We start from the raw sequence: 12,869 nt of genomic DNA, 5'->3' as shown, positions 1-12,869 counted from the left end.
GGGGGGCCTCCTCTCCCAGCCCTGCTGTTCAGTGAGCCTTGGCCCCTCCCCTGCCCACACCCCCACCAGCCATCTGGCCTAAGGAATGGAATTGACATGGGGAATTTGATACCCAGAACTAACCTGAAAGTCTAACAGATTTTTTTTTTTTGAAAGAGGGGTCTAAGTTGTCTCTGGGCCTCTGGCCTCAGGGACCTTGAGATAGGGCCACCACATCAGACATGTGTGGCCCCAACCAGGCCCTTCTTGGAGCTGTAGCAAAGATACAGTGCTAGGAACTCCAGACAGAAGGCACCGGCTGAGGAGGAAAGAGCAGGGCTCGTCAGGAAGGCTGTTGCCACGGAGGCCATGAACTCAATCTGACTGGTGACACCTGTAGCCCATGCAGCACCCACATTTTAAATAATAGGAGCTATTTAGCCCTAATGTTGCTGGCCCCTAATAGTTCTATGGTGGTAGCTGATTGGGTAGAAAGTATTTACCACATCCTGGGGCAGTGGACCTGCTTTTGCCAAAAGGCTGTGTGGGTCTTGAAAGTTAGTTCCTGCCCCAGAAGCTCCTACCATCCTACTAGGCAGTAAGCCAGGGGGTTTGTCTTGACAGAAACCCTTACTGGTCTTTTATCTGGCCAAGAACATGGCTTATGTTGATTATTAAAACTGCAGGGATCCTGAGTATCACTGGTAATGTCCCTCTAACAAAGGCGTGGAGCATACAGCACTTGTGTGCCCTTCCTCCCCACCCTGTGCCCAAGGCAGACATCACTAGTTGATTGTGCTGCAGCATCGCGCTGGGAGCTCTGTGGGGATGACATTGGTATGCACTCTTCAACCAGTTTTCTAGCCCAGGTAGCTGCCTCTGTCTCCGCCTTCATTCTGTAGTTAGGTCTCTAGTTCTTATCACGTATTTCTTTGTTCCCTCTAGATCAAGTCAGAATCTGATCATAGTAAACAAGTGCTACATCTTTCTGGTGTTCATGGTGGTTATTCTGCCCTCTATGGGACTGACCAGGTAACTCGCCTCCAATTATCCCTCCTCTCTCAGACAGGCTCACCCTAGAGTTGGAACCTCCTCTTGCAGATACTGTAGGCCTATTTGTGCTTGTGGCAAATCCATTCCTCAAAGGACAGTCCCGTGCCTGTTGTGAGCCTAGCTTGAGCCCGGTGTCATGTGAAACTCTAAGGTGTCAGCTGTCAGCTCTGCCTTCAAAGAACTTATTGTCCAGCCGGGGAGACGAGCCATGCCTATCAGCTAACTGAGAGCCCAGGGTGGAAGAAACGCAGCCAACATGCAGTAGAAATTTGGGGGAGAGAGAGTGTGTGCACTGGGGGGAGAAAAGCCTGGCGAAAGTTTGTTAGAAGTGGCCTTGAGATGAGAGGCCAAAGGGTTAGGGGTAGGGGTGGCCCAGCATTAAGAAGGCAGAGAGAGAGTACGGGCTGCCCCGCCGGAATACTAGAATGCAAGAGACCCTAGGGATTGGCAAAGGGAGTACAGCAGCGGGGAAGCCAGGCCAAGAGGAACTGAACCCCAAGCCTTAGCTCACAGGTTCATTAACTAAAGGGCCTACCTTGTGCTTGTTTCCAGTTTGGATGTCTTTTTCCGCTGGCTCTTTGACATCTACTATCTGGAGCGGGCATCCATCCAGTTCCAGTGAGTACGAGAGTGTGTGCTGCGCGTGTACTCCCAGTGTGTGCTTGGTGTCTGTGGGTCCTCACCCGGGAGATACTTGGGTCCTTTATTTGCTCACACAGGTAGAGATGAATGCATGCAAAGCCTCTCATTAAGCAACCTCTTAAGCTTTCCTGGGCTGTGGACCCATCTGGCAACCTGGTAAAGCCCAGGGATCCCTTCTCTGAATGAAGTCTTGGAAATAATTGTAGATTTACAGGAAATTACCCCCGCAATGTCCCGAGTACCCTTTTTCCAGTTCCCATCCCTGGAAACATTTCACATAGCCAGAGTACTAGGTATCACAACTGAGATATTGACACTGATATGACCCACAGAGCTTACTCAGATTTTGCCAATTTTGCCTGTTCTCTGAATAGATGTCGGTAGATGCACAAAATATCTGGATTACAAAGAAAACCAATTATACTGATATATTGCTATCGAAATATTTTAAAAATCAGATTTGCCATAAAATCTTTATGAACACATTTTATAACAGGACAATGGATTTTAAACACAAGCAAGCTGAAGTTACATTTTATTGTTTTGTTTTGTTTTATTTTATTTTTTATTTTTATTTATTTATTTTGAGAAAGGGGGAGAGAGAGAACCCCACAGAGCTCGATGCGGAACTCGATCCCATGGAGTGTGAGATCCATGAGCCAAAATCAAGGGTCAGATGCTTAACCAATTGAGCCACCGAGGCACCCCTGTATTTTATTGTTATAAAGACATCAGCGTGGTACCGTTGGCTGGCAGAAGAACATTAAGCTGGGCCAGGGTGGTGAGATCTTTGACAAAGCAACACAGGTCACGGTGGACATCCAGCCAGTCTCCATTTTGTTTTGTGTTGTTTTCAGGTTCAAAATATTGAAAATCCCAATTTCCAAAGATGTCATGTTGCAAATGACACGCAAGCTTTCATAGCCTGCTTTCTAGGGCAAGGACCAGAATTCTCTAAGGTGTCTATAGTTAAACTATAATTGTGATAAGCCAGACTCTTTTCTTCCTAAGAGTTCATCTTTGGCGAGGTCAATATTTTCAATACAGTGTATATGTGTGAGAGAGTAGGTGTGTGACTCAACTGAGATACAAACAAGAAAAAATAGTTTTTGAAGGAGTTCTGAAATAGATCCAGGGAGCTCACAGATTTCTCTTTTCCAACAAGTGGACAGACTTGTGTAGATGGGGACCCTGGACAGCCAGAGATGCCTGGGTCACCAACGTGAGAACAGGCAACGTGGCCAAGGTGACTGAATGACTGACTCCCAGCTGACACTGGCCAGCCACGTCAAGTACGCAGCTGCAGACAGGAAAATGTCAGCCATGTAAAGATAGCAGGTGCAGTTCAGCAGCCTGTTTAATAACTACCATCATTTTGAAGTGATGGCAAGTGCAAATAGCATTGTCAGATATCACCAGCAATGGAAATGTGATGTGAAAATATCTGGTGTCAACTGGTAACAGACTCACAGCCATAGCTGACATTGCTGTGATTTGTTGCCCACGTTCATAATGGAAAGAAATGCTAGACTGCAGTTAGAGGTGAGGGAAACTAGAGATGCGGTTCTTTTCACTAGTCAAGGTCACAGACCTCCACATTTCTACTCCTGGGCTCTCTGGGGTCTATGGATCCGGGTGGAGCACCCCTGCTTTAGATCAAACTAGTTGTATGTATTTCCCAACACATCGACACGATGTGGATCAACCTCATCCCTGTTCAGAAGGCCCGCATTGACTTAAATTGGGCTGGAGGAACATGTGTATATGAAGCTTATAATCCCCATCCCCTCCTCCACCCTCCACCTCCCTTCCTGTATCCCTGCCCTCTCCCTCTCTCTCTGGCTCCTGTACTGTCCTCCACTCTCCCCATGGCCAGGTGTGTGTTCCTGCCAGACAATGGCGCCTTCTTTGTCAACTACGTGATCACGTCAGCTTTGCTTGGGACGGGCATGGAGCTGTTGCGCCTGGGGTCCCTCTTCCTGTACAGCACCCGCCTCTTCTTCTCCAGGTCGGAGCCAGAGAGAGTCCACATCAGAAAGGTGGGGGCTGGGCCCTTCCCTGAGCATGGCCTTCAGAGTTCCCTTTAAGAGGGTGTCAGGAAGGGGGGCCTGCTGGAAGCAGGAGGAACCTGAGGGAGAGGCGAGGTGTGCCAGGGCTGCAAGGGAGCCTGCCTCCAGGCCTGAGCTGCCTTCCGGCTCCCAGGGGATAGACAAGGAGCCACAGACGCGGCCAAGCCAAGAGAACCAAGCCACCTCGGTGACCCCTGCCTTCTGCCCTAGAGCCAGGCCATGGACTTCCAGTATGGGCGCGAGTACGCATGGATGATGAATGTCTTCAGCGTGGTGGTCGCCTACAGCATCACCTGCCCTATCATTGTCCCTTTTGGTGAGTCCTCCGTCGGGCACCTCTGGGGCTGAGCCCCACAACGCAGGCCGCCCTCTGGAGCATGAGGAAACCTGGGGTGGACTGTCAGCAGAGTGACCAGGGGCCTGGGCCACATCAGGGGAGGTTGGATGGCTGCAAACAGAGGATGTCTTTCCAGTGAATGATCCTTCACCAAACTGGCAGAATAGGCTCTGGGGTCCCCAGGGAAGCCGGTGGTCCCAGGGGTCAGCACCACAGAGCTCCCACGCCCTGACCCTGGCTCTCACTGCCCCCCGACAGACCTGATTCTGGCTTCTCAGGCTTGGGGAGCCTTGGGACAGCAGGGGGGCCTGGCCGAGGGAGCAGCCACCGAGCGCCTTCGTCTTCCTGCCCCCCAGGCCTGCTGTACCTGTGCATGAAACACATCACGGACCGCTATAACATGTACTACTCCTACGCGCCCACCAAACTCAACGAGCAGATCCACATGGCTGCTGTCTACCAGGCCATTTTCGCACCACTCCTGGGTCTCTTCTGGATACTCTTCTTTTCCATCCTGCGATTAGGTAGGTACCAGGCCTGCCGGGCAATCCCACGTCCACCTGCTCCCCGCTGCTGCTGAAAGCCCTCAACGACACCTCTGCCCTGTGAAAGCAGAAAAGGCCAGGAAAGAGCAAGTCTTGCCCACGGATTCCAGCCACCCAGGTGGCTTGTCTAGGCTTAAGGGGCTTGTCCCTGAGTCCCAGCAGACCTTTGAGGCAAAGAGGAGGGCTTGGACTGACACAGACCAAATACTATGCATTTGGGTCTATGACCCTCAGAACAAGAAACTTCACATCCTTTCATTTTTTTAAATGTTTATTTATTTTTGAGAGAGAGAGAGCATGAGCAAGGGAGGGGCAGAGAGAGGGAGACACAGAATCTGAAGCAGGCTCTAAGTTCTGAGCCATCAGCCCAGAGCCTGACACAGGGCTTGAACCCACAAACTGTGAGATCATAACCTGAGCCAAAGTCAGATGACTGACTGAGCCACCCAGGCACCCCTCACATTCTTTCATTCTAACTTAAGGCTGGCAGGAATAAACTATTAGCTCTCAGGCTCAACTCCTGTGGCATCCCCACTGGGATCCCAGAAGATGCGTGGTCTGACAGATTGCCATAAACCTGGAGGAGGACGCAGGGTGTGCCCTAGCGACCAGCTTTTCCCCTACTCTTGGCTACGCAAAGCTGCTGTCCCCGTCTTGAGGCAAAGAACTCACACTGACCTCCCTCATCCTTCTCCCCACACTGGCCCACCCTCAGGGACACCGGACCTTCTTCCTCTCAGTGGAGCAGAGAAGGGAAAGTCCGTATTTTCTTCCTGTCAAGGTGGCAGCTGGAAACAGCTCTTGGGATACAGGACCCGAACGTTATAAAACGGAAATCACAATTTTGTGATTTTGAGCCAACGGGTCGAGAAGGGCATGTTTAACGGGCACTTGAGTGGATACTTAAGGCAATTAAATTTGTGTGAATCATCATCCATTTGTTGCCGTTCCCCAGTGTCTTACTCCCCAGCCCTTCCCAACACCCAGCGGACCTCATTTTTTAAATAATCCCCCTCCCCGCCCCCCCCCGGCTCCAACTATAAAGACTATCTGTTTATTATCCAAATTTGAATGACCCATAACCTCACCCAGAGCCTGCTGTCTGTTGCTCTCAGACCTCATTCTCCGGGCATATTTCAGGGGAGAGAGCAGAGCAGGAGGGAGTTTATGGGCTTAGTCCTACTTTGCAGAATTGTGATTTCCATTTTATAATGTTCTTTCATCACTCAGCATAATGGTCTGAGCCATTTCCTGTGTTTCTGCAATACTGTTTGAGCACGTGACTTTGAACAGCTGCATGAAATCCTTTCAGTCAGCTCTCTGCTGTTGGATAATGAAGCCAGTTGCCCCTCTTAAAAGCCATGATGGGGGCACCTGGGTGGCTCAGTCAGTTAATCGTCTGGCTTCGGCTCAGGTCATGATCTCACGGACCGTGGGGTCGATCCCCGCATTGGGCTCTGTGCTGACAGCTAGCTCAGAGCTTAGAGACTGCTTAAGATTGTGTGTCTGCCTCACTCTCTGACCCTCCCCTGTTCGTGCTCTCTCTGTCTCTCAAAAATAAATTAAAAAAAAAAAAGCCATGATGGAAACACGATGATAAGCATCATTACGTGTTAGCCTCTGACTGTAAAGACTGATCTTTTAAAAATTTTTCTTTTACATTTATTTATTTTTGAGACAGAGAGACAGATTACAAGTGGGAGAAGGGCAGCGAGAGAAGGAGACACAGAATCCAAAGCAGGCTCCAGGCTCTGAGCTGTCAGCACAGAGCCTGATGCTGGGCTTGAGCTCACAAACTGTGAGCTCATGACCTGAGCTGAAGTCAGACACTTAACTGACTGAGCCACCCAGGCACCCCTGTAAAGACTGATTTTTAATCTTTACTTCCGTAGAAAACTGGTAAAAAAAAAAAAAAGTTACCAAATATCCCAAAGCAAAAGGTCGGTGACTTAAATTCTGGATTGTTCTTCCGTGCCGTGAGCGCAGATAACTGTGCACGTGCAGGAGACAGGCGTGGAGCAGAGGTTGTATGTGCGGGCAGTGGCATGAATGAGTAACTCAGAGATACTGCCCAGGGACTGTGATGTGGGAGGGGAGCTGACGGGTCGAGAAGGGCATGTTTAATAGGCACTTATAGCAATTAAATTTTTTTCTTGGAATCCAGACGATGTCAAATCCTAAACTGGTCAAATGGCACCGAGAGATGATGTCATGGGTCAGGCTTGTTAACACCAGTTGCTAGGAGGAGCACTGGGGCAGACCCTCTCTGCCCCCACGGGTGTGCTGAGGTGTCCCCTAGGGACCCTGGCAGACTCCTGCCCACAGCTCGGCTCCTCCAGCATGGACCCCCATGGCCTTGTCTTCTCCTTGGCAGGTCCGCTTCACAGCGTCACCTTCTTCTCCTTGTCCACGCTCATTATCTCCATGATAATTGCCTTCCTTAGCACTCTTCTGGGGAAGCTCCGGACGGTGTCTGACTATGAGGTGAGCTTCCCTTGCTTCTCTCTCTTCATTCTCCCTGCCCCCGAGACCACGGCTCTAGGATACCCCCTGACCTGGGCACCCACAGCATCACAGAGACAAAGATCTTTGCCCTTCCAGGGAAGGCGTGTGCAAACTCAGTGTGCATGGGTGTGTGCCAGCCCCCGCATGGTCTGCGGAGATTTAAAAGACAACTCTCCTCTCCTCCTCTCCCCTCTGGCCACCCCCCTCCAAACAGCGGGCCGCTGGCACACCCCTCCTACAGCGTGAGGCCATCCAGCACTGAGCCACTCCAAGGATGGAGGGTTGAGAGAGAGAGAGAGAGGATGGTGTGAAGTACAGGAGCATGGGGCATGGGGAGGACGATGGAGGAGGAAGAGGGAGAGTCATCACTTTTTGAGGAATCCCAGGCTGTTGAACTTGAGGCCTGGTTCTCTGGGAACCCGTGACTCCTTTGGCTCATTGCCAGTGGGGGCAGCCTCATCCTCAGAGAAGGGAGCCAACCCCAGCCTGCTGAGCACCACGCCAGCAGTGCTGTGCGCCCTGGATCAGCATTGCCCAAAGCAACGTGTCCATACGGGTGTGTTCCGATGACTTCCAGGGACCAAAGCATGTGCTATTCTTCATGGTTATCCATTTTTCTATTGGCTCACATTTACTTATATTTCTGCTTACATCAACTAACTCGGGTTTCCTGTTTGTAACAGTAAATTGTATCCTTTTAAAATGAATTTATGTAAAGAAAAGAAAGTATGTTGATGTAAAGTTCTGGTGTCCTGCTGAGTTAGAGAAATCAGCCGCTTGGAAGATCCTTTTTGCTGATAGTGGCCTTGTTTCTGGGGGCCCTGGACTCAGACCCCCACTGCCCTCCTACACGGCCCCTCCTGCATCCCCTGGCTCCAGTGCTATGCCAGTGAGGAACCTAACAGTGCTTCTGGCCCTGTCTTCCCAATACAATTATGCTATGTGATCTGGTTGCCCACGTGTCCGCTCCAGGGAAGGAAGACGGCAGAGGCCCTAGACCATGATCTCAGACTGGTCTCCATTAGAGGGGGAAACCCCAGAAGGAAAGAAGAGACTGTCAAAGTCAAGGCTTTTACTAGAGTCAAAGCAGGCTCGTCTTTGGACCCCAATCCCAACTCTCCTTACTTCCCCCCATTATGGTCCTTGGGAATGGAACATTCCAGAAGGGTCACCCAGCATCCAGGTCCTCTTTCTTTCCCCCTGGGCTTCAGCCCTACCAGCTGGGCTGTAGGTCTGGGAAAACAGAAGAGGAATTTCATTCCAGGGGAGCAAGAGCCCCCGGTGCAGAGTTGGGGAGGGGCAGGGGGCAAAGGGCAGACACCCCCATAGTGTGACCCTCCGCATCTCTCCCCACTGCTGCAGCCCGAGGAGGAGATGGAGACCGTGTTTGACATGGAGCCAAGCAGCACCTCCTCCACACCCACCTCCCTTGTGAGTTGGTGCCTTCACCATGGGGGCCAGGTCAGGAGGGAGGGTGCCTACAGGGGTGGGCTACGCCAGTAGCAGGGGCGGGGGCCACTGGCGTTTAGCGTCCTCCCCGGGTGTTGGGGAGGAGACAGGGGCCCCTGGGCACCGTCCCCTGACAGAGCAGGACTTGGCCCAGGTCAAACTGCTGCCGTGGCCCTGGCTGAAGAGCTGGGAAGAGAGAAGAACCACCAAATTCCCTCAAAGGATCTCAAAGAGGAAGAGAAAGGTCAGGGTGAATCCAGCCACAGCGAGCTCAGTCGTGTAGACACAGGGACGTGCTGGGGCTCAGCCTCAGGACCGAAGGCTGCCTCCCAGGGCACAGATGCCAGGCAGAGCCGCGCAGACAGAGCGGCACTGAATGGTAAGGCAGGGGCGGCGCATGGGTGAGCCCATCAGCCTGTGAAGAGACAAGGCCGACTCAGAATGCAGGGTGCTGGCAGGCTGGGCCTTGGCTCCCATGTCATGGCTCAGCCTGGAGGGGCCCCAGCAGCCACCCACGTCCCTGCCACAAGTGTGGATGCAGGGCCACCGATGTGTGCACTGAGCTAGGTGCCCCAATGCCAGGGCGTCTTGGAGGAGCATGGAAGAAGGGCACCAGCCAGCCTGGGCACTCGGGGAAGGCTTCCCGGAGGAGGGAACATCTAATCCAACTCCAGGAATGGGAGCAGGGGTTGCTAGGTGGGATAGGGTGTGGGGGAAGAGCATTCAAGGAAGAGGACCAGCCTGTGCAAAGGCCCGGAAGAGAGTATCTGGAGTGTTTGAGCACCCGAAGACCGTTTTCGGCCGGGCGGAAATACAGAGTGGGGGGCAGGGCCCGGTGGGAGAGGAGACGCTCCAGTCATGGCAGCGTTGGGGAAAAGTGCATAGATACAACAGCGGTGGATGTGCCAACCCCCCGTGCACAGAACTGCAGGTCTGCCTCCCACTGGAAAAAACTCCTGCACAGAGGGGCAGATTTCCTCTGGGAGGCGACCGGGAGGTGCTTCACATGGTATCTGTCCTCGGGGGTCCTCCCCAAATGACCCCTCTCGAATACTGTCAACAGTCGGTTATTGAAATCTTCTTAGGAGCCTGACACCTTGCTGTTAACGCTCCTAATCTGTATGATACACTCACATAGTAGGGGGTTTCAGCCTCATTTTACAAATGGGGAAACTGAGGCTCCAAAGGTCCATTAAATTTAGAGCCAGGAAGTCACATAACAAAGTTTGAACCAGGTCTGTCACACTAGAAAGCCTGAGCTTTAAAAAACATGACTGGAATTGACTTTTTTTTTTTTAAGCCTTTCATGATAATAAACAAATAGCATATGAACATTGTAGGTAATTATAGGGAAAAGAAACAGATAAGCAAAAATAAGAAAGTAAAACATTCATATTCCCACCACCCAGAGATGACTACTGATAGCTTAGCAAATATTCTTCCAAGTATATGTATAAATTTTGCTAAAATGAAATAATACTGCACATACTGTTTTATAATCTGCATTTTTAGTTAACAAGCTCTATCTTTCCATATATATATAAATTTCTGTGTCTTCCAAGACCCAGTGCATATTCAAATGGTCTGAAGTGTTCCAGAAATATCTTCTGCAGCGTATCCAAAGCAAGATCCAATCCAATCTCGTGCTAGATTAATCTGGTACCTGTGCACGTCTCTAGCATTTTAGCCCAGTCTCTTTCTTATGACTCGTCAGAGTCCAAGCCAGTAGTCCTGCAGAATATCCCACCTTCTGGATATTTCTGGGCATTTCTTCCTGATGTCTTATAGCAGGTTTTACTGTCGCCTGTATTTCCTGAAAGCTAGAAGTTAAATCCAAAGTGCTGGACAGATTCAGATTCAGCCCTTGGGGCTAAAACACATTCTAGGCGGGGCTGTGCCCCACACCAGGAGACACGTGACATCCCATTGTTTCCCACTTAGATGCCGGTTTCTCCCAGGTTCGGAGGATCACAGCTGGTCTCTTCCGTGGTTCAGTTACCATTTTACCCCTCATGACCAAAAGGTCTACTTTTATATGGGGTCTACTTTGGCATTATACAAATATCTAGATTCTTCCTATGGAAGACTCAATCAGGGTGGTTTGATTTCACTGAAATGAATACATGGAAAAGGTTTCATTCTATCCCATAATTACCTATTTTCAAAATAAGGAGTTGGTTGAAAAGCCACTTCAAAGGATGACAAACAGCCCTGTCCCTAGTACTTCCTGGTTTTCTATTCTGCTGCCCTCCCGTGCGTTCCTCGGACCATTCCTTGATTTGACAGACACATTTTGCAAGACCTGATTCCCAGGCCAGCGGGTGATACGCCCCACGGCAGGTGTGGATGTGCCTCATAAGTTGTATTAGAACGTGCACTAGCCGGGGTATGGGGTCTCTCCAGACCCCAGCAGAGGGGAGCCTCGTGTCCTCTTCCCCTGGGGTCAGCCTGACCCGGAACCAATAATGAATGGAGCCGCAGTTAGGGAGCAGTGGGCTGGGAGCTAGGAGACCTGCACTAACTCACTCTCTGAGTTACAGTTGCTCATTAAATGGTTAAGGGCACCTCAGCAGGTAGGGATGGCCAGGCCCCAGGCTGCTGGGGTGGAAGAAAGGACCCCTGGCTCGTAGCTCGAGAGACACCGAAGCTCTGGGGGTAGGGCAGAGGGCAAGGGCGTGGCCCCAGATGTGACCTTACCCATCTCCCCTCTCTGTCTTAAGCAGCTATATGTGGCTACTGTGCTGCAGGAACCGGAGATGAACCTGTCCCCCGCCTCCTCCCCTGCTCGGCACACCTACGGCACCATCAGCAGACAGCCGGAGGAGGCAGAAGAGGAGAATGGTGTGAGGGGCTTTGCAAGGGAGCTGGGCTCCACTCAGTTCCAGGACGGGCTGGAACTAGAGGGCCAAAGCCAGTACCACTGACCAGGACCGGACGCCTCCATCTGGCGACTCCAGCGGGGTGGTGGCCAGTGGGGGGGCCCGACAAGCAGAGGGGAGGCAGGAGGGCTGCCCGGACCTCCCCACTCCCTCCCGAAGACTCTGGGAAGGCCGCAACAGAGACACCTGCACCCTGGCAGTTGGCCACGTGGAGGCCCAAACCTGCTGCCCAGCTAGAATGGGAGGTGCTGGGCAGGGCAGAGGGACCCCAGGAAGGGATGGAGGATACAGGCGGTGCCATGTCTTGGGAAAGGTCACCGAAGCCCTGGGCACAGAAACTACAGGCTAAGGGACCTTGCTGGGGTCAAAATGGAGAAGGTGTGCACAAGGGAGGAGGCAGAAAGCAGCCCATGGAAGACCCTCAGGGTCTTCTCCACACTGTCACCAGCTGCCCTGCTGAGCTCCACCCCCCCCCAATCCCTCCCCTGTGGGCCTGAGGAAGCCGGGGAGTGTGTGTGCTAAGCCTCATCAGCCACCTCCAGCCTGGGGATCCATAAAGAGAAGTTTCTGCAGGCACCTGGGGCGTGGGGCAGCTGAGACCACAGACCCGCAAGGAGGCGGTGGCGACCCTTCCTACTCCTCTGCCCCTCGGCAGACACCCCTAGGAGCAGCAGGGTGGAGACCCTCCTCCTTTCTACTCTTGCAAGGGCAGCTGGGACACCACCGCTTAGGACTCATTAAACGGGACCTGTGTGCATTTTGACAGAAGCAACCTTGGCTGGTTACTACGAGGCGGGAGGGGCAGAGGCGGAATTCACGGAGAGGGGTGCTCTTCCAAAATGCTGGGGGATGGGAAACCAGAGAGCTCCCCAAGCCCCAGGCCTAATGAGAGGACCCTCAAGGTCAAGGATGTGGCCACTGAAAGCTACTCCTGCCTCATACCTGCCACCTGGGCCCCCAGCATCACCAAGGTGGCCAGCAGCTTAGGGTAAGAAGCCCATGCTTCAAACTGAAGGCGATGGCCATTCCCTGGCCGCTGAGTAGGACCCTTCCTCTCTTGGGGCCACCTGGAGGCTGGACTGAAGACCACTCAAGTGGGCCGCCATATGGTCCTGACACTGCCCCTACCCTGCCTGGGTGGGGAGGGAGTGCGGGCTGTGGCCTCCACAGAGAAGCTCTTTCTGGTGACATAAGGCCGCCTTCCTAGAGCTGCCACCACCTGAGACGTGAGGGAACTGAATCCTGAGCAGGAACAATGCTGGTGACACCTGACACCTTTGCCACAGCCAGGGGGAGACAGACTTCTGCCTCTGGGGACAAGCCCCCATCAGGACCACCAGGCAGTGCAGTGAGTCAGGACGCAGAGAGGGGCCAGCTGAGGCCTCAGTGGACCAGAAGGAGCTAAGCTGAG

General features: G+C 52.4%; 1 protein-coding gene across 8 annotated transcripts in view; it reads left to right on the top strand.

The window, feature by feature from the left end:
- The window catches only part of TMEM63C (transmembrane protein 63C), a 128,324-nt gene extending 116,098 nt beyond the window's left edge, over positions 1-12,226 (top strand). For 7 of the 8 annotated variants that reach the window (XM_029950840.1, XM_029950842.1, XM_029950844.1 and 4 more), the window contains 8 exons: positions 925-1,011; positions 1,585-1,650; positions 3,551-3,713; positions 3,954-4,059; positions 4,437-4,604; positions 7,000-7,109; positions 8,493-8,561; positions 11,300-12,226. In XM_029950840.1, the coding sequence (XP_029806700.1) occupies positions 925-1,011; positions 1,585-1,650; positions 3,551-3,713; positions 3,954-4,059; positions 4,437-4,604; positions 7,000-7,109; positions 8,493-8,561; positions 11,300-11,503 (973 nt within the window). In that variant the 3' untranslated portion in view covers positions 11,504-12,226. The remainder of the gene's footprint in view (positions 1-924; positions 1,012-1,584; positions 1,651-3,550; positions 3,714-3,953; positions 4,060-4,436; positions 4,605-6,999; positions 7,110-8,492; positions 8,562-11,299) is intronic. The other variant, XM_029950843.1, reaches the window with a different exon arrangement.
- The last annotated feature ends 643 nt before the right edge of the window (positions 12,227-12,869 follow it).

Source organism: Suricata suricatta, chromosome 9 (assembly GCF_006229205.1).
Source record: "Suricata suricatta isolate VVHF042 chromosome 9, meerkat_22Aug2017_6uvM2_HiC, whole genome shotgun sequence".
Taxonomy (NCBI): Eukaryota; Metazoa; Chordata; class Mammalia; order Carnivora; family Herpestidae; genus Suricata; species Suricata suricatta.
The sequence above is the reverse complement of the archived record's forward strand: the minus strand, read 5'-3'. Positions and strand labels throughout refer to the sequence as shown.